Source organism: Argopecten irradians, chromosome 16 (assembly GCF_041381155.1).
Source record: "Argopecten irradians isolate NY chromosome 16, Ai_NY, whole genome shotgun sequence".
Taxonomy (NCBI): Eukaryota; Metazoa; Mollusca; class Bivalvia; order Pectinida; family Pectinidae; genus Argopecten; species Argopecten irradians.
Window position 1 is genome coordinate 18,355,318 of NC_091149.1, and position 23,195 is coordinate 18,378,512.

The 23,195-nt window shown below is 36.7% G+C and overlaps 2 protein-coding genes across 4 annotated transcripts in view; both read left to right on the forward strand.

Annotated features, from left to right (window-relative positions):
- Positions 1 to 5: 5 nt before the first annotated feature.
- The window catches only part of LOC138310721 (integrator complex subunit 9-like), a 30,143-nt gene continuing 6,953 nt past the window's right edge, over positions 6 to 23,195 (forward strand). For 2 of the 3 annotated variants that reach the window (XM_069252059.1, XM_069252060.1), the window contains exons 1-19: positions 6 to 163; positions 451 to 578; positions 1,159 to 1,225; positions 3,312 to 3,380; positions 3,665 to 3,804; positions 6,629 to 6,715; positions 7,463 to 7,583; positions 8,547 to 8,636; positions 9,063 to 9,107; positions 9,763 to 9,874; positions 10,489 to 10,669; positions 11,771 to 11,831; positions 12,431 to 12,473; positions 13,290 to 13,418; positions 13,822 to 13,877; positions 14,322 to 14,471; positions 18,921 to 19,007; positions 19,873 to 19,971; positions 20,610 to 20,726. In XM_069252059.1, the coding sequence (XP_069108160.1) occupies positions 155 to 163; positions 451 to 578; positions 1,159 to 1,225; positions 3,312 to 3,380; positions 3,665 to 3,804; positions 6,629 to 6,715; positions 7,463 to 7,583; positions 8,547 to 8,636; positions 9,063 to 9,107; positions 9,763 to 9,874; positions 10,489 to 10,669; positions 11,771 to 11,831; positions 12,431 to 12,473; positions 13,290 to 13,418; positions 13,822 to 13,877; positions 14,322 to 14,471; positions 18,921 to 19,007; positions 19,873 to 19,971; positions 20,610 to 20,726 (1,791 nt within the window). In that variant the 5' untranslated portion in view covers positions 6 to 154. Of the gene's footprint in view, positions 186 to 450; positions 579 to 1,158; positions 1,226 to 3,311; positions 3,381 to 3,664; positions 3,805 to 6,628; positions 6,716 to 7,462; positions 7,584 to 8,546; positions 8,637 to 9,062; positions 9,108 to 9,762; positions 9,875 to 10,488; positions 10,670 to 11,770; positions 11,832 to 12,430; positions 12,474 to 13,289; positions 13,419 to 13,821; positions 13,878 to 14,321; positions 14,472 to 18,920; positions 19,008 to 19,872; positions 19,972 to 20,609; positions 20,727 to 23,195 lie in introns of all 3 variants that reach the window. The other variant, XM_069252061.1, reaches the window with a different exon arrangement.
- Positions 20,763 to 23,179, forward strand: LOC138310727 (uncharacterized). The gene is made up of 3 exons (XM_069252067.1): positions 20,763 to 22,167; positions 22,446 to 22,558; positions 22,728 to 23,179. The coding sequence occupies exons 1-3, from the start codon at positions 22,080 to 22,082 to the stop codon at positions 23,073 to 23,075; spliced, it is 549 nt and encodes a 182-aa protein (XP_069108168.1). The 5' UTR covers positions 20,763 to 22,079; the 3' UTR covers positions 23,076 to 23,179.

Consider the following 23,195-nt stretch of genomic DNA (forward strand, 5'->3'; position numbering starts at 1 on the left):
AAAACAAACGTAGATACGACTACGAATGATTTAGAAAAATGGCAGCGCCCATGAATCAGTCACGGTGAAGTTGTTGGTGTTCGAAACAATTGAACGAATAATGTACAGAAGATTGCTACTTTGAAAATAACACCGAAGCGACAACAAAGCAATTATGAAACTGGTACGATAGCTTGCTTAAAGAGGTAGAAATAGTAGCAAATGCGCACAGTGAAGGGCGAATGGGATAAATACAATGTATACATTGTATATGACTAATTCGGCCCTGTATGGTGGAAAAGAGGTTCAGTGATTGACCCAAATATAGACTATAGTACACGCGTCGACTATTGACACAAGAAAAACTTTAGTAACGTGCTCATGTGTCGTTTTTCGTTAATTTATCATTTCCCCAGTCAGGTGCACAAGATAATGTTCCGGCATTGATTATGTGTGTGGTTTTTTTTTCAGACGTGTCTGTCGGCCAATCCAAGCAAGCCTTGCTTCATCCTTCACTTTAAAGGTGTAACATTCATGCTGGATTGTGGTTTAGATGTCCGAGAGATCCTGAAGTTTCTACCATTGCCTGTTGTACACAAGTGAGATTAACTAGATTTAAAAAAGAAGATCAGAACAGCTGGAGGAACAGGTAATTTAGTCCTTAAATGTGTGTATCAACAGATCAGTATAACGGTACACTGTGGCTGGCTATATGGCTTTGATTTAAATTCGAATGTCGCTCTCTGTGTAATCTTCAATAGAAAATCTTTGCAGGCCTGTGATTGGTTAAGACGTTTTCTGCTGAGCTGTGTTTATACTATGAGTATCTAGCATGGATGGAAATGAGTACGTGGATTGAATTACCGGGGTACCTAATTCAGTGCCAATATGCAATAAATTTTGACAGGTATCAGATTAACAATAATGTAGATCATGGTTGACATTTGAAGCCAATTAACTTGTTACCATTCAATTACTCCTACACATGTATGAGGTCTTATTCCACCCGATTACATTGGGTGGATATGCGTCACACGACGCAATGTTAAAAAGTATCTTGTCATGTTAATCTCTTACATATTTGGAGTACCATTCAATGTGATTGATATTAATGATATTAATGATATACTTAATAAATATAAATCTTGTTTAAATGATAATTATTGCAATTTTTTATAGTGCAAGGCTGTCCAAATTAAAAGGATGGACTTCGTCTGAGGATAAAAGTGAAGAAAATGCATTATTGGTGAGATGTGTATATAATTAAGATTAATTTTGTTTAAAGATGCTCTACCCCCAACAAAGCATAAACGATACTCATCATTTGAACAATAAATGGTGTTTAATTATGTAAATATATGTCTAATTAACATTAAAACAATTATATAAAATAATTGATTTTACTTTTGATGCATGCACAATCAGTACTTCATTCCATATAGGACATTATATATATATATAGTGCTATGGGATTTTTTTCGGGATGCAATTATAAGGGAAAATTTCAGTTAAGAGAGCATTAGAATTTGTTACATATATCGGAAAAAAACCTATTTCTAATGGAAAATCTAGATCAGTCGTTTTACTGTGATGATATGCAGAAAAGTCCCATGGTGGTGAAATACGTGTGAGATTTCAAACTCGTTCGCTGTTCCGGCATATTACCACATTGTGGTCGAACATCTTGTATGCCGAACCCCTGTCCCTAGTTCGTAGTGTAATGCTAACTTTTGTCTAGAAACTGCTTTCCAATCGCTCTGGACAGTAGTGTGTTTACCTTATTATGTGATTTGTCTTGTCTAAAAAAACGGTTTCACATCACATCTTCAAGTGGTATGTGTCCATTTGTTTAACGTGCATGACTTTGGCTCAGGTATGGGTACAGCGTACATATTGTACTTGCTTAATCGTATTGATCAACGATTTGTAATTACAACGGGCATCAATTAAAATACTAAAAACAATGACTTGGAATTTGTCAATATGTTATGCTATATGTTTCATAAGAAATGTAGAACAACACTTTTATGCCACATTTTGCTTCTTGGTTATCGTAAAAGAATTAGCCTGAGTTGAAAGTGTCCCTTTAAGAGGCATACTTATTGTTTTATATTTTAAACTAAGTTTTCAGTGGTTGGTATGATATACATTATAATGTGTATATTAAGTAAACTTTTGTAACTGAGAAAAAATGTTATATTTTCTGATCCTCGTTTTTGTGTTGCCTGGCAAACAAGGGCGACACTTAGGTATCACTATGTCGGCGGTCGGTTGTCATTTCCGAAAATGCGTTTCCATGCAGTACTAAATATTTATTGTCCGATTTCAATCAAATTTATAGTAAATTGCTTTATATCGATGAAATCTTGGATGAGTTCGATAATGGTCAAAGAGTTACGGGACTTTAAAATTGTCAAAACAGATAAATCCATGGTTTCTGCGCGATAACTTAAATATTTATTGATAACTTCACCTAATTATCAACAATATTTTCAACTGTAAATAACTTTTTTTTGTGATGCTGTGCAGGCAATACATCCACTTCCGTGGAATTCTTGTTGATAGTGAAAAAACCCATTTGTCAGCGGTGGAGCATCTTTAAATTCAATCATGGTGATAATCTATTCAAGATTTATTGACAAGTGCAATAATTTTATAATTTGGTAATTGATGCTTTAATTATAATGGCAATTCATGTAATAACTATGATTGCCTCATTATAAAATTTAAATGTGTTGAAAAAATTTCTTGTTAATTGAAGAAATAAGATTTTTTCCCTATCAAAAACAGCCTGCGATAACAAATTTGGTGTCAAGAATTTGGTCACTTTTACTAATAAAGTACTGCAAGTTGATCGGCCCTTTGAAGTTGAATTACGATCGTATGATCATTTTGCCAGGGCAAATGTACGTAAATTTGTCCTTTATTCAGGTTCAGAATTGATACGTAAATATTTTCAGACTTAATCATGATTAGTTATTGTACTTTTTTTATTTGGTATCGATCGTCAGACTTTTTCTCAAACAGATTCAGGTGTCGATCTAATGTAAACAAGAATCTAAATATTGGAACATAGCTTTGTTATTAAACAATTAAAATTGATTTATAACTTATAAAATAATTACTTGTTGTTCCTTTTAAGTGTAAATAATTTACGTATTGATCAAATGAAGGAAACAATATTGCCTTGCAGATGCATATGTATGTAGGCGGTCAAACGGAGATCTCGGCCTATTCGAATACATTGTACTCCCATTATTTGAATATTTTCTTCTGGAAAATGACTTATTCAAATAAGTGGAATCCTCTGTATTTTGATATATTTTTTCAAGGAACAAGAATTGAAGCAGTGTGGTGGGAATGTGTTTGTTGACGGAATGATAGAATTCTCTATCCCAGAAGTATGTATGGATTTTCAATATCTGTTTTCATTGATTAAAGATGTATTAGAAATTATATGTTATCAAATAAGAATTAGAGAAAAAATATATTGAATGTTTAAATAAGTAAAATTATACAATCTTGATCAAATGCAAAAAATGTTAACTTAAGACTTTTTTCTTGAAACAATGTTACCATAAAATGTGAAGAGAAAAAATAGCACAGGTCAAATGTTGATGAAGCGTTGTGAATGGCCATTGCTACATGAAGGTCACCTTGACCTTGACCTTTACTATCTTTCCAGGTGAGTATTACGGACCTGTCGCAGGTAGACGCCATTTTGATCTCTAACCACAACACAATCCTCGCTCTACCTTATATTACGGAATACACTGGCTTCAAGGGAATCGTCTACTGTACCGACCCCACTCTTCAGATAGGGAGGTAAGAATTAATGTTTACTGAATCAAATCAGACACACCTATTAAGTTTTTGCTATTACTGCATAGTGTCATTTAAGATACACCAAATAATTATGCCAGAGGGAATTTTCCTGCTGAAAAGTCATTCAAGTAATTAGTGTAAATTTCCCTTTCGTGTAAATTTCCATGCTACAGTATCGAACAAAGAGGCAAAAGATATTTAACCTATTCTTTCGGATAGGGAGGTAAGAAAATTTATCATGGAGGATCAAAAAATAATTTTGTTTTCAGAAAGAAGAGTTCATTTAATATGTCTTAAAGCAAAAAAGTGCAAATGCAATTAATACTTTTAGAACTGATTGAATATGGAGTTGCATATATAGTAATTGAAAGTACAATTACCATTGATTAGTTTCACATTCTGGTGATTGTGACGTCACAAAAATTATGTCAAAATATGACATCAAAATTATCAGAATAGTGAAACTAATCCACCATAAAATTGTACTTTACTGACATGATTTTGGTAATTTTGGAAATAGATATATATCTATATTACAAATTTCCTTGTGGGAACAACTTGATTTAATAATTATTCAAATAAGTGGAATCCTCTGTATTTTGATATATTTTGTTCTAGGAACAAGAATTGAAGCAGTGTGGTGGGAATGTGTTTGTTGATGGAATGATCCAAAATCCAAATCCTGCAGAAGTATGTATGGATTTCATATTGTTTTAAAGTTTCATTGACCTAAAATCTGTATTAGAAAAATATATGTTATCAAATCTCTCTATTAGAGAAAAAATATATTGAAATGTTTAAATAAGTAAAATTATATTCCTCTTTTGCAAATTACAAAATGAAGGTCCCTTGACAATTGACCTTTATCTATTGTCCAGGTGAGTATTTACGGACCTTTCGCAGGTAGGACGCCATTTTCATCTCCGAAAAATCGTATCGTTACACCGAAAACACATGAAGTCTCACAATCAATACCTACCCGCAAGGGCAGATAACATCTTTAAGTTTTTGCTTTTGCTGCATAGTGTCATTTTAGATACACCAAATATTATGCCAGGGGGAATTTTCCTCGCTGAAAAGTCATTCAAGTAATTAGTGTAAATTTCCCTTTCGTGTAAATTTCCATGCTACAGTATCGAACAAAGAGGCAAAAGATATTTAACCTATTCTTTCGGATAGGGAGGTAAGAAAATTTATCATGGAGGATCAAAAATATTTTGTTTTCAGAAAGAAGAGTTCATTTAATATGTCTTAAAGCAAAAAAGTGCAAATGCAATTAATACTTTTAGAACTGATTGAATATGGAGTTGCATATATAGTAATTGAAAGTACAATTACCATTGATTAGTTTCACATTCTGGTGATTGTGACGTCACAAAAATTATGTCAAAATATGACATCAAAATTATCAGAATAGTGAAACTAATCCACCATAAATTGTACTTTACTGACATGATTTTGGTATTTTGGAAATAGATATACAGTAAAACCCCTCTAACTCGAACCCGTATTCCTTGAATACCCCCTATTTGTCGAACTGGTCGTACGGTCCCGACCATCTCCCTATATAATCTATGTAACAAAACCCCGGATAGCTCGAACAGCTATTCGTCGAATACCCCTTATTCCTCGATCAGAAATATGTCCCCGTTTCATCAAATACATAGTATTTACCCATGTATTCGTCGAACAGGTGTTTGGCCCTTGAGATTTTTTACCTGTGTCACACCTGACTGCACCGACCGATATGGATAACTGCTCACAATCTTGTGTTTATACAGTTGGCGTGTCAAGCCTTTAGGTCATTAATCAAGGGATTAACGGTGTCATTATTACCTACCTACACGATCGCAAGTTGTTGTTTGATGCTAATTTTATTTGATTATTTCAGAAAAGACATTAAGTTATTGGTGTTGTATGTAATCTTCGCTGTAAATACGAAAATACGGAAGTTGTTGATCCGTGTTAATAGAAAGCATGCATTGTAAATGCCAAAAGAGGCGGAAGATATTGCTGACGTCCGCCTAATTATAAAAGTTTTTTTTTTTTAAATTTCTTTGTTGGTTTCATTCGAAAGGCTAGCACAATGTTATTATTCGAAAGATGTAAACGATATCAAAAGATACATGTAGAGTATATTTTATCAGTGCGTTCCGTATCTTTTCCCGTAAATTGTATTTTGTAACTTTACTCGTAAACACATGTAACATAGGCCTAACATTACGCTTTTATATTACTAAATAGACATCTAAAGATATCATTTCTTATGTCTGTAAATATGCTGGTTATTGACATTATTGTGAGTATGTATTTTGTAAATGTGTTAAATGATTTGTGATAATTAAATAATAGAAAATGTACCCCTTGTTGACCAATATGGATTGTGCATTGACCTAGATGACGATCGCTTACTCTGCTGTGAATGGCATTTGAATTAGGGCTTTCTAGTAAGCATTTTCAAACGCTCAATTTATGTTATACATATTTTTTCAACTTGATATTACTATCAATAAAACACTTGAGTAAAGAAATCCAAAATGCTGAAGGATACGTTAATCAAAATGTCATTGCCGTGCATTGTTTGTCATAGTTTGAGACCGGACATTTTGACTGTCGATCGTGACCAACCTCGGATGAGTCGAATACCCCGTATTCCTCGAACTATTGACCTGGTCCCCTGCTGTTCGAGTTATAGGGGTTTTACTGTATATCTATATTACAAGTTTCCTTGTGGGAACAACTTTAAATCATAAATCATCAGAATTGTAAAAGCTCTGTTGATTCCTATGAAATAATTGATTGTGTACTGTATTTCTGTTTCCAGGCAGTACATGGAAGAATTGGTGACCTACATTGAGAGAACTCCAAAATCCAAAGTCTGCACTCAATGGAAAGCAGATAATATTTTAAAGTAAGTGACCTAAAATCTGTCTTATCTAACCCACATCTCTCTCTATTCCGATGTAATTCTATGGCATTTGTCTTCATAATTTATTCCGTCTTTGCATATTACAGAGCTAGCTCCCTTACAATTAGGTAGGTATCGATTGTTATGTCATTATTTTGTGAGCACAATTCACGCCGTTTTCTCCGAAAAAGTATGACGTTACACTCGAAAACACATGAAGTCACAATCAATACCTACCTGCAAGGGCAGATAACTCTGTAATATGCAAATACAGAATAGTAATGAATGACAACTTGAATAATCTGGAAACCTGGCTATACCAGTCAATGTTTAGACAACTGACACTGTAATAATGTCGAATAAATTCAATCTTCAACAGAATACGCTGGGATCTGGATTATACAATTGTCGGCTTTGACAAGTTTGAAAGATGCTCCACCACCGACAAATGATATTTACGCTCTATCAAAAACAGGAGCAGATGAATCAGTATTTTTCTTCAGTAACATAAGTGACCTACTTTACATTACCATCATTGAAAAGTTTGAGCTTCTTATTTGACTTCAAGATAAAAATATTAAAAAATGACATCAGTAATTGTTCAAGTGATGGGTATCATTTATGCTTTGTCAGCGGTGGAGCATCTTTAACTGTACTTTTGATTTATCATAGGAACAAAGCATAGTCTAGTGACATTCCTATTATGATAACGTTGAATATATTTTATGATTATTTTTTATGCCTTTTCAGATTGTTACCTCCCCTGCTTAAAGACACCGTACGGCCTCGTATGTGGAAGAAATGTTACACAAGACATGATGTGAACTCCAGTCTGGCCAGAGTCCAGGTGGTGGGCTACAATGAGAGACGGGTAAGTAGACTATACACATTTATGGCCCCGGTGGCAGTACGATATGGAGGTTTATTTACCCGAAGATGTTATATTACCAGAGGGCATGCCCGAGGGAAATATTACATCTAAGGGTAAATAAACTTCATAGCACACTGCCATTAGGGACATTTTGTTGTTTATTATACCGATAGTTCGCAATTCGCTACTCTGGGGGTAAATATCGTTTTACGCTACATCTGTCATTGTTGTACTATTGGAAGGGGAGATGACTTGTGTGAGAAATGGGCGCAGTCATGATGGGGGCACGCGCCCCAGGGAAATACAATATATACAGTTTTTTATTTCCCTGCCATGTGATACAAAATATACACAACTGGTTTGGTTTATCGTCCTATTTTCAGCCATATCATATGTTATTGAATGTGAACCTAACTGTGATGTCACTATTGCATTACATTATTATAATGTTGTGTCTGACAAAGATGTCACTATATATGAAGGAAAAGTAAACGATTTGAATTCTGTTGAAGACTGTTTGCTTGTTTTCAATGTTTACGAGATTGGATCACGTTTGAAGAAACATAAAAATGTGACCTTTGATATGTTGTGGCTTTCTTGTAATTACTTGAAAATGTAATTTGGAAATGGGGGTTATATTTCACTGTGTGTCTCTTGAAATATTTTCATACTGCTGTTGGAAATCCAAATGATGAACATTATTGAAATAAAATAGACTGATGTATTGATTTGGGAGAACAATGTAGTGCCCATTCCAAAGGCGAGAGTGCTATCCTATCATAAGGCTAAGGCACCCTCTCAACCAGGCCATGATAGATAATTATTTTGGTCCAGACTGACATTTGCTTCATCTTCCATAAGCTTTTCCTCAATGATCATAATCCTTAATTGACACTAAACAATATAAGTGAAGTTTAATGCCTCTGTAATTCAAAAATATAGATGAAGGTGTCTGTTTTACAGGACATTTACGGCTCCCTGACCGTCCTAGCCTGTAGTTCTGGGTACAGCATCGGTAGCTGTAACTGGGTCATTAGCTCTGAATATGAAAAGGTAAGGCTTCTAGTTGAATACTACACAGAAACCATTTAATTAATTATGCAAAGTTCTGCAAATGATCTTCATGCATGTTTAATGAATTTTTCGTAAACCATCATCACTTTAAAAATTTGGTAATAAAAGTGAAATTTGATTGGCTAACATTATCTTTCTGAACATGTTATTGTCATGATGTCTTATTGACAATTTTCCGATTCTCTTTAGCAAATTACAAATAACTTAAAGTATGATGAATATATGGATTTGATCAGATAGACAACTCAGCTGCTGGGACTTGGACACATAAGAAGCAACAAACGGATAGACGGCACTAAATATGGAGATGTTGGTTCTCATGAATGAAATACGGTTGTAAATTATTTAAATGAAAGGTTGTCAAGGAGATGTGTTTAATTTTATGTGTGTTTTGTTTGTCCTTAGATCTGCTATGTGGCTGGAACTTCTACTCTGACTACACACCCAAAGGTAAAACTGTTCACTCTCTGGTATTGTGACGGAGGTGATGTTCAGTATTAATGATCATAGAAGGATGTAACAGTGTATGTTTAAGTTAAAAAAATCAACTGAAATTGTTAATAAAATACCAGATTGAAAACTGGTTCCACCAGAACTTAAAAATTCAGTTTAAAATTTTGTAATGCACACATGATATAGGTATTCCATATGTGTTGAAGTTACATAATTTAATGGGACTAATCCATGAGCCACATGATACCCGATAACTTTTGAGCGGGAGGAGTATCTCCAGTGGTGATGGAGTGTAATATTTGTGATCTTCCCGGTGAAATAATGTAAACACAGGATATTATCTTTTAGTGTCATTCCATCACCAATAGAAACAATAGTCCCACACAAACATTATCAGGTGTCATGTGGTACTTGATATAGTCCCATTGAATGACCAAATTACATTCTGTCGTAACAAGCAGTCATTTATAAGTAAACAGAAGGAAACTGATTTTAAGATATTATGGAATAATTTATTCTATGTCCCAAATAGGATCTGAATTTTCTGTGTGCCATTTGTAGACTGAAGTTTAATGTAAGTGTAGGGTAAGACAACTCTGGCTACCGTAGAGATTGTGATATGCTAATTATTAGCTATTTTGCTATTTGAAAGCCGGTGGACCAAGCGCCCTTGAGAAACAGTGACCTTCTTATTCTGGGATGCCTGACACAGACGCCTACAGTCAACCCGGACGCTATGATCGGTGAATTCTGTGTTAATGCAGGTACTACTCTGTAACTACAGTAAATCTTCATTGATAATACTTTGATAGAATTATTATCATGTCCCCTCCATGAAATAGAGGGAGCGTATAATGTCCGTTGCCCCATTACCGTCCCGTCCCATTCCCCCATCCAGTCATGTGTCATCCATGTCTGTGTCCACAGTCCCATCTTGTCCCACTATGATGCATGTCATGTTTAGATAACTTTTAAAACATGGGCTCGCAGTGACCTGTGTTTAAGATGTCCCAACATATTACCTCATGCGCTCCACCTCTTGGTCATGAGTTTGAATCCCATGTTTGGCAGTTGCTAGTCACTGGTCGATGGTTTTGCTCCCATTACTCAGGCTTTTCTCCACCACCTTAACCAGTCATGTTTGCATATAACCTTGATGCTGTTTAATAAGACATCAAACAAATCAAAGTTTTATCAAACAAATCAAAGTTTTATCAAACCTAATCAAAGTTTTATCAAACAAATCAAAGTTTTATCAAACAAATCAAAATTTTATCAAACAAATCAAAGTTTTATCAAACCTAATCAAACTTTAATGTTAATTAAAGAAATCTCTTGGGCTTATTTTTTACATGTGTGTAAATTTCTATTGTTTCAGCTGTAACACTAAAGAATGGTGGTAACGTCCTTGTTCCATGTTATCCTTCGGGTATCACCTACGATCTGTTTGAGTGTCTGAGTGGACATCTTGACACGTGTGGTCTGAGTACAATTCCCATGTACTTCCTGTCTCCGGTATCAGACAGCGTACTCGCCTTTTCTAACATCTTTGCAGAGTGGTGAGTATATCATCACAATTCTGTAAAATTTTGTTCATCAATCATCTTTGTGATGTGGGGAGTATTTTAAATGTAAACAAAACGTTAAAATTATGTTCATCAATCATCTTTGTGATGTGGGGAGTATTTCAAATGTAAACAAAACGTTAAAATTGTGTTCATCAATCATCTTTGTAATGTGGGGAGTATTTCAAATGTAAACAAAACGTTAAAATTGTGTTCATCAATCATCTTTGTAATGTGGGGAGTATTTCAAATATAAACAAAATGTTAAAATTGTGTCTATTGATTATACTCGTTCAAATAGCTGCTTTGGAAAACGATAGTAATTTCCCCCTTAGATTAGAAATGTATGGAGGCCCACATGTTTGAAAAATTGTTAGTGTCCACACCTTTTTGAACAAAATTCTGTTTTGGTAAACAAGAGTTACTTCCTCCTTAGTATAGAAATGTATGGAGGCCCACATACATGTTTGAAAAGTTCTGACTGTCCACATCTATTTGACAAATAATGGTTTTGGGAAACAAGTAATGTTTTGTCAAGGCAACAAGAGTTACTTTCTCCTTATTTAGAAATGTGTGGAGACAGATATGTTTGAAGAGTTGTGAGCGTTCACACCTTTTCGAACAAAGAGAAGTTTTGGGAAACAAAAGAATTACTCTTAGTTTGGAAATGTGTGGAAGCCCACATCTTTGAAAAATTATGAGTGTTGACACCTTTTTGACCAACATGCTGTTTTAGAAAACAAGAGTTGCTTTCACCTTAGTTTGAAAATGTGTGGATGCCCCAATCTGAGGTGACCCTGAACGGAGCTCTGTTAGATCTTGTATTGGAGCATAACGTAGAGTATCGTAGTGGAGCGGAATTACAAGTCTAATTTTGATCAGATTGATGGATGCCCATACTCATACAGCATGACTGTGTAAATACCTGATTGTTTGAATGTAGGAATGATTGCTTTTATGATATCAAAAAACAATCTAATACTGTTAGTCAGATGGAAAACACATTAAAAAACCATTAATTAGAATGATAATACACGCTGTCATCCTTCTTGATTCGGCACACTGTTGGTTCAATAATAGAACATGTCTTTACAGGTTATCTACAGTGAAGCAGTCACGGGTCTATCTACCTGAACCTCCCTTCCCACACGCAGAGGTACATTTAAAACTTTGTCTATAGCAATGGTATTTACACAAACATATATAGATTAACTGTACCATGTTTGTTGTGATTTGTTTTAATGGAAAGGTATGTTTAAAACTTTGCCAGTAATAATGGAATTTACAACACAAATATTTACACTGCCCTCCAAAAGCTTTAGATATTTTTAAATATACATAAAATATAGAAATATGTAAACCTTGTTAATACATGCATCAGTATAAATTATAAATCAACTTATTTATCTTCTGTAAATCATAACATTTTCATGAGTTTTCTTAGCGATGAATTGTCAGTAACAGAACTTTTGGAGGGCAGTGTATATATAGATTAAATGGGCCCTGTTTGTATTGATTTGTTTCCTGGGGAATATGAGAATCAAATAGGTATGTGTTGTGGAATCATAAAAGCGTTTTGAATAAAAAAAATATGTGACATTCTTACTCCGGCAGACACATCATAAACAACAGCTATTGACAAGAGAACCTATATCTGTTATATAAAAACAGTTTTATAAGAAAATTCCTTGCATCAAAGTTTTTAAACAATTTCAATTACAAGTAAAACCCCATGATATTTTGTTTACATTTCAGTTGGTGACATTAGGTAGATTGAAGCATTATAATAACATACACGGTAAGTGATCAATTCTCAGATTTTTCATTTAAGCATTGAGGTCACTATTTTTTAATTTTATCGGAGTGTGAAAGAAATTTTGTTTGCAAACTGTGTGAATCCGCATAGCGGATTCTCACAAAAGTTTGCCAACAAAATTCAATTATGAAATTAAATATAATTAATTTTCCAGGCTACTTTAAAAAATGAAATACGTTTACATGTACGATTCCATTGATTTTCCAAGGAATTATTTTTGCCAAATAAATACACAACGTAAAAGTTTCTATTGTGACGTCACGTTAACATCGGATTTCCGCACCATTCCCGGATTTTTTTTCATTGTTGAATGCAAAAAATGAATAGGCCAATCAGAAAGCCAGAAACAAAGAAAAATTAATTATTTTGATTTAAAATTTCGATGTTAAGATATATTGAAAGTAAAGAATAAAATTACCTTTCATCTATGTCGGTGCCAAGAAGATCTTTCATCTGACAAAAATGTGAGAAATGTAGGAAGGGTTACTTTTTGCTTTCTTTGCCAATAGATGGTTTATGAGTGTTGTAATACTTTAATCGTTATTTAGTGAGCTAATTAACAGATTGAAATTCATCAATTGAAGTCAACAATGAAAGATTTTGAAAAATAAAACTCTAGATTGTGACAAATTTTTTGACCTCTGCTCATGACCTTATCTTTGATAATAATTTAAAGTTGATTTGCAATCTTTTATTACCTACAGAATAGAAAATTTAATCTTTCATCAGAGGCCTGTTAGAATATTGATACTATTTGATATTATTACTGGTAATTCCACTGCTTGTTTAACTTTACAGATGGTTTGAACACAGACTTTAAGACCCCCTGTATTGTATTTACTGGTCACCCTTCACTGAGGATGGGAGACGTCGTCCATTTCATAGAAATGTGGGGCAAATCTTCTGGGAACACCATCATATTTACAGGTAAGGAACAGCAAAACTACCTCACATCTTGGGTTGTGAGTTTGAATCCAATGTGGGGCATTTGCCAGCTATTGACTGCTAGTCAGTGGTTTTTCTCAGGGTACTCCAGCTTTCCTCCACCATATAAACCTATCATGTCCTTAAATTATCCTGGCTGTTAATAGGATGTTATACTAACCAAACCAAACACTACGTCTTGTTCTTGAAATGAGACAATCATATCATATACGGTTATGGGGATGGCAGAATGCAAAATACTGATGGCAGAATATGACAGTCATGTGTTTTCACAAATTATAAAAGGTATCATATCAATTTGATGACAACAATTGCTGATAAAAGATGCAATTTTGAATATAAAGGTTTTTCAAAATACTGATTTTATATTTTCATTTTTTCACAGAGCCTGACTTTCCTTACCTAGATGCTTTGGCTCCTTACCAGCCAATGCAAATGAGAGTACGTTTACATTGTTGATTATTGTTTAACATGAAATTTTCATTGGTTAGAAATTTTTGTAGTTTTTATGGTTGCTATGAAATCAAAAATATGTTAAAACAATGATGGATCTAGCATTGTTCTGGTGGCTAATGATGAATATTTTTATCCACAAAATGATTTAAAATCTCCAAACCATAACAGAAAATATCCACAAATAATTAATGTTATACAGTATATAAGTTTTAACTTAAGACCATCTACATAATGATGGGCTTGTAAGTGTAATTATTACAAGTTCTTTTATGCAAGTATAATAATATGGGTTTTGTTTTAAATTGGTCTTAAGCATTTCATTGATTTTACACTAAAATTTTGTATTTTTGAATTGTGTTCCTGCTAATAAAAACAAGAAAATAAATCATAAATTTATTAGAATGATGCACTTTGTATTAAATATTCCAGGTATGTTATTGTCCCATAGACACCAGTCTTAACTTTGGCCAGGCTAACAAACTTATCAAGGATCTTAAACCCGCCCACCTGGTGGTCGCCGAGAGTTACACACATCCTCCGGTCTCCATGCCTCACCGCACAGAGTTTGTTATCGAATGGGTTAGTACACATCTTCTAGTGTCCATGCTTCATCGCACAGAGTTGTAATCAAATGGGAAAGAATGTATCCTATTATAATGTTCATGCTTCATCGCACAAAGCTTATCATTATATAAATATATGCAAGTCTATTATAGAATTAAGAAAATCTTCGTTATTTTTGTGAATATAGTGTCTAAGAGAAAACGGCATGCATTTTGCTTACAAAATAATGACGTCACAATCGATACCTTCCTGAGAGGGAGGTAACTCTGTAATATGCAAAGACGGAATTCAAGATTTCTTGATGAGGAAAAAACGGTATAAAGCTAGTATATTAATAATCCGAAATAAAAGGCCAAAATAAATTCAAAGTAAAATCAAAATCATTTCTATGGAATATATATTCAGCCACTATAGGGCCTTCTTCAGTCCGAAATAACACTAACACAACGTGTTCGTCTACATGTTTGTTTACATCTATTGTGTGCAGGTACGAAATGTCTCGGCCCGTTTGATGTATACGGCGGGTTATTTCGACCCAACATGCTATGTGCACTTAATCAACCCCAGTGTTTAAACGATGGTTATAACCGCAAGATACTTTATCAGATAGACTTGTGTAGCCATAAACATAACACTGACGTATGAAAAGGGGATATTATATGCAATCACATGCACGGTCGAAACGTCAGACATACCAGCTTTTCGAGGTGGCAATCGAAAGAAAAGTTTGACAATCGACTAAGGGTATGTTATTGTTTTGAGACAACTCGTACCTCACACTATTCTGTAGACATAGTGCCTATTACATCAAATCTAATAAAATAAAACACAGATTCCCATTATCATTACGTTTGATAAAAAGGATCAGAGAAAATCCCACTAGGGGCCACGTCCACGTGATCCTTGATAAAGACCAGTCAAATTGCTGCCCCCAAAACTTTCACACCTAAGGTCATCTCGCCCCAAGAGAACAACATAGCTTACCGTATATGTATACTGGGGCGAAATGTTGTTTATACTTGATGCAGCAAGGTGCAGAACCTACACGTGGTCGTGAGTACACGTGGTATAAAGGTCACCTGAACATGACATGACCCCCCCATGGGACGCTGTCAGATCCTCTAATCACCGGAGTGGTCATAAAGATCTGTATTTTAATCAGATTTCCTATCACATATTGCTATTCACAGTCGTGGTTCCCTAGTGACCACCAATCTCTCTACGGCAGGTTGCTCCCATTCTGACTTAGAATTGAGGAGCTTGTCAGCAACTGATCCGTGTATAGCGACCGCCTCTGAAACTTGTCGTTCGAGTGGCTTGGAGAAGGTCTTGAGGACTTCACACTTGAAGTTTCTAATGTCACCTTCGTCTCCTGGGTGTTCTTCGAGCAAGTGCTTTGCCAGAGCATTAGAGAGATTACCACTCTCTACTTGGCGCCTGTGTTCCTGGAACCGGGTATAGGCATTTCGGCCGGTTTCACCAATGTACTCGGCCACTGTGTTGTGCTTGGCACAGATTTTGCATGTGGCTTTGTACAGCGCACCGGACCGGAAATGTAATGACCCACCACCAGAACCAGGGTTGCTCTGACACAACACACACTCTCCTCGTTGACACTCATCACCAAATTTTGTGTCGGTAGGAACAAGTTGCTGCTTGATCGTCTGCCCACCAGTTTCAACCACCCTGATATTCACGTCAAGTCTGGGCCCCTGTACCGCTGTCACCCCTCGTACACGTCTGGCAAGTTCTGCACCAGGAGTTGATGGTACGAAAATTACGGTGTCAGCTGGTCGAAACCACGAAGCCTTTTTCACGTTCTTCCTAGACCTGCGCTCATTCTCCTTCCAAGATCTATGCCGATATAGTGGCGTATCACCACGCTCGCTCGCGGATACCTGATTGGCATAGCCTCTGAGGGCAGCAATGATTACATTGGCCCTAAAAGACTCTGGGTATCCTGAGATCAGCATCATCTCTGCAAGATCCTCCATAAGCTCTTGGCGCAGTTCTGGTACCAAAGATGGTCTGGTGTTACGCAATCGGCGTATGCCGTCCTGAATTAGGGATTGGCGTTTCACGGACACAGGGAGTGCACTGCGATTGAGGATGAATTGTGAGCTGGAAACCTCTTTCTTGTAGAACTTCCAGTCCACAGACCCATCCGCGTCGCGAATTTGGACCTGAATGTCCAGCAACGGCATCCATCCAGAATCATGGGCCGATGGATAGTCAACCTCCATTCTTGTATAGGGGCATACTGAGTTGGCAACCTCTTTAATTATCTGCGCCGTCCTCTCATCTACTGGTCTTATTCTATCCCTCTCCACCAATTCATCCACAATCACGATCTTGTTCTCAACAAACCTACTACCTGGTGGTAACGCCTCCACAACAAGGTTCTGGTCATCCACATAAACTTTGTGTACGTATACCTGGTGGTTAAGAAAGGTTGACACCGTGGCTGCTGCCATTTTCTGCCTGAACTGTCAGCACCAGAAAATCATATGGATCTTGGCTAACGCTCCAGATAATTTAAGACCAATGGGACCTCCTTTCTGTTGGTGGTATAAGTCTCCCTGAAACGTGTAAGTATGGTGGTTCATTACTATTTTGATCCCCTCTTCCAAGGCCAACGCGAACATGAGACGTGTCTCATCTGACCTAGGTACACTTTCACGTTCTCTAAATAGACTCTTGTCGGAGCCTGGTGGTCTTTCTCCCCTCCTCCTAGCTGAAGTAACTTCATCCGTTGTGATTTTGATGTCTTTGCCACGACTCCTGCGTTTGGGTATCTTATCATCAAGGCCAAGCACGGCTAGGTCCTTGCGTTTATTTTGATAAATGATCGCAAGATAAAGACCAAGTTCAACGGAATCCACAACTACCTCTAGGTCAGATCGAAGGAACTCCTCTCTCACTTCCTTCGCAACGGCGAAGGCATTGAGGCTCGGATACATGGCGGCAACATCCATTGATAGAGCTACTGGTTCTCTGGCACCATGAGCCGTGTTTTTATTGTACGATGTCACCGCTTCAAGTACATCCTCTGTGGATCGACTGATGACTCCGATGTCGTCGGCAACGTCTCCCAACGTTGAGATTATCTCAGAGAGAGTGTCTGAAAGAGGACCATTGATGCTCTCGTTAGCTCCGCATACCGGTCTTAGGGGATGACCACGTTCACTGGCGGTTTTATGGTCTTTCGGTAAACCATACAAGGGCGGTGCAATGCAATTTGTAGTGCGAAGTGCCTGTTTTACCCTGTCCCAATGTCTGTGTTGAATACCATCTGGGTCATCCCACCTTTCCCCCATTGTGAGGAACCTCCCCCATTGCAAAGCGTGAGCTCCAATCTCCTTCTCGAGTTTGTCGTGTTCCTCATGGCTGATAGTAGGATCATCATCGAGATGGGGCTGCATGAGTTCAATGAAATTGCTCATACTGTTCATGGTCATACGCCCACTTTTGTCTGACAGCATAACTACCACCTCCTTACTTTTGACACGATCCTTCAGTGATTTTATCCCAGACTGCTCTTCTTGAGTCAGATTCGAGCTCCTAGGTCTACCATTTTTATCACATTTTTTGTTTATGTAATCCTGCGTGGTATTCCTTAGCTCGATCTTCAAGTTGTTGAGTACAACTGCCTTTTGCTGAGGTAAGGGTCTGGGAGGAACAATCCGACGACACGTGGGCATGTCTGTAACACGCCTGTTCGAGAAAGACATCGGAACTGTACACCTCTCTTTTTCTCTGTTGTTCCTGTTCCCATTCTACGGTCCATGCCCCGTCTTTGCCCCCTAAATGATTCGTTCTTCGTTCATCTCGTGACCTGAGCTCCCACTTTATCTTTGTACCCATAAGTTCGGCTGCGGTCTCCATATCATCTACCTTGATAGGTTTATATGTAGCGAACTTAGGAGGAAGTGCAAGTGCAGCTCTCTCCCCCTTAGACGAAGAAAGATCATCATGAATCAGAGGCCGTTGCTTTACTTCAATCTCTCGATTTCTTGAATTCTGTCTTTGCATATTACAGTATAACTTCGCTTGCAGGTATTCGTTGTGACATCATTATTTGGTGACTGTAATTTACGTCGTTTTCTTGTATGACATTACGCTGCAAACACATGACATTACAATCAATACCAGCTTACAAAGGCAGATAACTACAAAACATTGGTTGTGAACAAATCTTTAAAAAATAGCTGTTATTAAAAAATAAATAGCAATTGAGTATAGTTTGGTGAATTATATTCATAATTGTTTTTTGGGTGGAAAATATGCAGCTATTAACTAAAGATTAAAATTTAAAATAACAAACCTTCAAGGTTTTGCTGTTTAATATTATTTTTGAAGTCTCAAATCCTATTATACTGACATGAGTAATATTTGTAAGAGTATTAGTTTTCTGTCATTTATGGTCAAAGAATAATTAAAAAAAAGATGAAATCATTGTTATAGGAACCAGGTCCATTGACCTATAAGCGAGGAGAGATTGTATCACTACCAATAAAACGTCAGTTTGAGACGGTGGAACTGAGCTCTGAGGTATGTTAAAAAGGGATACTTTTTACTGTTAGTGCTTTATTCTATGTCAATGATTATTTGTTCACAATACCATTAAGTGTCGTACCGATGTCTATCATGTCCAATCCTGTCCCATCCCCCCCACACCCCGTAACAAAATTAGGGTATATTGGAATCAGCTTGTCTGTCTGTCTGTCTGTCTGTCATCTGTCGATCTGTCCGTAGAAAATTTTTGTCCAGACAACTCCTCCTAAACTATTTGACTGTTTTCAATGAAACTTGGCAGTATTGTTAGGGACCATGTGTAGATGTGCATGCAGGTTTCCATTTGTCAAAATTTGTTTGCCATGGTAACCAGGTCACTATACACAGGTTTCAAAATTTGTCCCAACAACTCCACCTAAACTACTGGATCAATTTCAATGAAACTTGATGGAATAGATTGGGGTTATGTGGGGATAGGCATTCAGGTTTTCGTTTGTCAAAATTTTAGTTGTCACGGTAACCAGGTCGATATACAAAGGTAAAAATTTGTCGAGACAATTTGTAAATTACAAGTCAGACACTTCTAATAAGAGGAAGCGGGGGGTGGGGTGCGGTGTAGTAGTCAGCAATCAGCTTACAGTTCTAGTTATTCTCAATATTATGATCTTTCATTAAACGATGAATTTGTATATACATATACTTATATATACCCACAATATTACATTGTAAGCTAATCGAGAGCTTTCGATGGCTACTGTCCATTTTGGTTACTCTAAATGTTGACATTAGGTGGCATGGCTGCATCGCTTGTGAAGTAACACAACCAAACAGGAATCTACCATCTGTCCAATAGTGATTGCAGACCAGTTATGATCTTTCCTTATTTCACATTGAATTCCAGCTTGCAGCCTCTCTGGAGCCGTCTGAAGTTAAGCCAGGTACAAGTCTGTGTATGATTACAGCCTCTCTCGTTGTCAAGGACAACAAATACGTGTTGAAGGTGAGATTTGTAGTAAATAGCACTAGGCTCATAAATTTTATATATACCGTATTCGACCTATTAGCATCCCTGTACATGTATGTGCCTCTCCCGATTTTTAAGGCCCCAATTTCACTTACATTGATTTAATTTCAGATTGAAACTATGAAAACTGTGTATGTTTCTCTACTTGATTTCTTTTTCAAATTGATTTATGTCTTATGTACACATTGCAATGATTTTGTGAAATGTTTGCTTTAATTTATTCCTATAAAAGACACTTTCATTTCTTCAATTTTTCATTGTCTTTGGCACTTATTGGGTCGAATACATTCGTTTTCCACATTTAAAGTTAAGAAGACTGGAGTGCAAGTTAAGAAGACTAGAATTTGCTTGAACAAATACAGCAATCCCAATCCTGTGATCATCTGTAAGGTGAAGAATAAATGACCGCATGGAAAAATTGAGGATTTGAAGTTCAAGGATAATTTGCTGTTACTTCTGAATCATATATCAAATAAATGGATGTTTTAGTTCATCCTCGATACTCCATGGGTTACTATCAGTATCTTTAAAATCTACCCCTGGACTACATAAATGTATGTCATAGCAAAAATGAAGGCATTTCATATAGATGTTTTCAAATTATTCCGTCGCAGCCATTATCTTCGGAGTCTTTATCCATAAAAAGACGGGCAGATGGTTCTTTGATCCGACCAAAATCTTACATTTGGGGAAAACTCAACATTCAGTCTTTTGTGGACGCCCTAACTAAGGTAAGCATGACATTCTGATAATCTTATTAACATTAGATGAATACCTCTGAGTCAATTATAATTATTTCTACCACAATGTGTCGATTTATTCAACTCTCAGGCCATTGGTTATATGTACACACCGTTGATTATATATATTGATATTCCACTAGTGGAATATAACCTTCCGGCGTTTTGATTGGTGGAGAAATTGACCTTTGACCGGTACTACTTTTTCTACCCCACGTGATCAATGTTTACGTCGTCTGCTTTCAACGTCAACATCATGGCTGCGATGGACGAAGATTTGGTCAATATTGGCGACAGAGTCAAGCTATGTGACGGGGAAAGGGGAGTAATCAAGGCTATTTCAAAGGCAGACACTAATTATGGTTTCGACCGATTTGAAATTCAGTTTGATTCAGGCAAAATAGCAACTGAAGCCCGGTATCGGTTCGACGTCATACCGTCATGCCCGGGTCGCGACGTTACAATATCACAAACTAACGTTAGATCTGTCACGATATCGGAAACCATTCAGAGTACATTAACACCCCCAGTTGATAAGCCCCATGATCTATATTTGTCAGACAAAGATTCATTAGAAGATTTTGATGTTGACAGATTCATTGCTTCAGAGGTGAACAAAAACACTAAGAAAAAAACTGATTTAGATATGAAAAAAGTACGAGATTTTTTTTCAGAGTGTTCTCAAGGAAAACAGGCCATTAGAATCAATTCCGCCAGTTCAGCTGAACAAGTTACTTTGTATCTTTTTTATGAATGTTAGAAACAATCATGGAAAGGAATATGAACCTGCTACCATTAGAAACATGGCATGTAGCATTGATCGGTATTTGAAATCGAAAGATTACGGCAAACAACTAACAACAAGTGTAGAGTTTTCTAAGGTAATGGAGGTTATCAAATCTAAACAAAAAAAGCTAAAACGAGAGGGAAAGGGCAATTTAGAAAAGAGGGCTGATGCTGTTTCAGACAAAGACATAGATAAATTGTATGACGTAGGTCAACTTGGTTCACACAACCCTGACAGTTTGTTAAGAACAGTTTGGTTTCTAAATACTGTGCATTTTGGCATGCGAGGTGTTACTGAACACAGGGATATGTGTTGGGGGGATATTAAGCTATGTAAAGATTCAGAGAATAATGAGTACATTGAATTTCGTGAACGGCAAACTAAAACAAGGCCTGGATCAAATCCTAAGAATGTAAGGGCCGTCCCCCCCGCGCGCCTGGGCTACCCCTAAAACCCCATCACGCTGCCCTGTCGCCACTTATAAGGTCTACCAATCTCGCCGTCCGCCAACATACTGCCATGATGATGCCCCCTATTATATCGCCACTAATACAAATATGGACAAATCTAGCAGGTGGTTTAAGTGCCAGCCTGTCGGCGTAAATAAACTGGGAAGATTCATGACTACAATGGCAGAAAATGCAGGTACTATTTTATGAATTCATCCTAAACTTCCATTATAATAAACAGCTGCTGTCAACAAAATAACAAAAACTAAGCCCCGCCCCTTTCAGATTGTACACAGGCTATACAATGTATTACAGTGTGTACTGAAACAGTACACGATGTCATGTTGCATTTCAAAATTTCACACAACAGGTCAAGGTCGATTGTCCTGGTTATTTGCACTTTAATACTAAATGATTACTGAATTATGACCCGTGATACAGGATTTTTCAATATTTGCAATAAAAATGTTTTAGGCTTGACGAGCAAAACAGGGGGAAATGGAAAGCGCCTCACGAACCATAGCGCAAGAAAGTATCTTGTACAGAAGTTGAATGATAACGGGTTGCCTCCCAATCAGATTATGCAGGTATTAATAAATATTCTTGTACGTTAAATAATAACAAAATGTGTGTTTTTAATGCAGACTTACCTTTATTTAAGAAAATACATCCCATCACAAATATTTCGGTACAGTAGGGCTACTGTAACTTTTTTACGAATCACTTGCATATTTTTGCATTTTTTTATCCTTTCAGATTTCCGGACACAAGAACATCCAGAGTATTAACAATTATTCGACAATAAACTCAAACCAACATAGGACGATCTCAAGAACATTGTCGAACGCGCACTCAGAGCAGATCGGTCAGCCAGCAAACAATCCATCATCCGGCCCCCGGCCATCATCACTAGTGTCATCAAACGGCGATGTTCAACTTCAAAGCGTATCAAACAGACCACCATTACCAAACACGCTCCCGTCATTGTTTTCGGGACCCATTAATGGTGGATCTTTCACAATAAACATCAAAAACAAGTCCGTGTGTACTTGTAGGAAACGCCAAAGGCCAAGGGTGCTTTACTCCGACAGTGACACGGACTAGAGTGGGTTGAACATTCCGCGCGGGAAAATTACGTCACATGCCGAGGCCACACAACTGTTAAATTTGCGCGCATATAGTCCCCGGTCAATATTATTTAAAGAGAACGAAATGACTGGGTTT

Excerpts from the sequence above, each read along its gene's own strand:
- LOC138310727 (XM_069252067.1), top strand. The coding sequence starts at position 22,080 with ATGGACAAATCTAGCAGGTGGTTTAAGTGCCAGCCTGTCGGCGTAAAT. Across the intron at positions 22,168-22,445 it reads TACAATGGCAGAAAATGCAG|GCTTGACGAGCAAAACAGGG; the intron begins GTACTATTTTAT and ends AAAATGTTTTAG. Across the intron at positions 22,559-22,727 it reads CTCCCAATCAGATTATGCAG|ATTTCCGGACACAAGAACAT; the intron begins GTATTAATAAAT and ends TTATCCTTTCAG.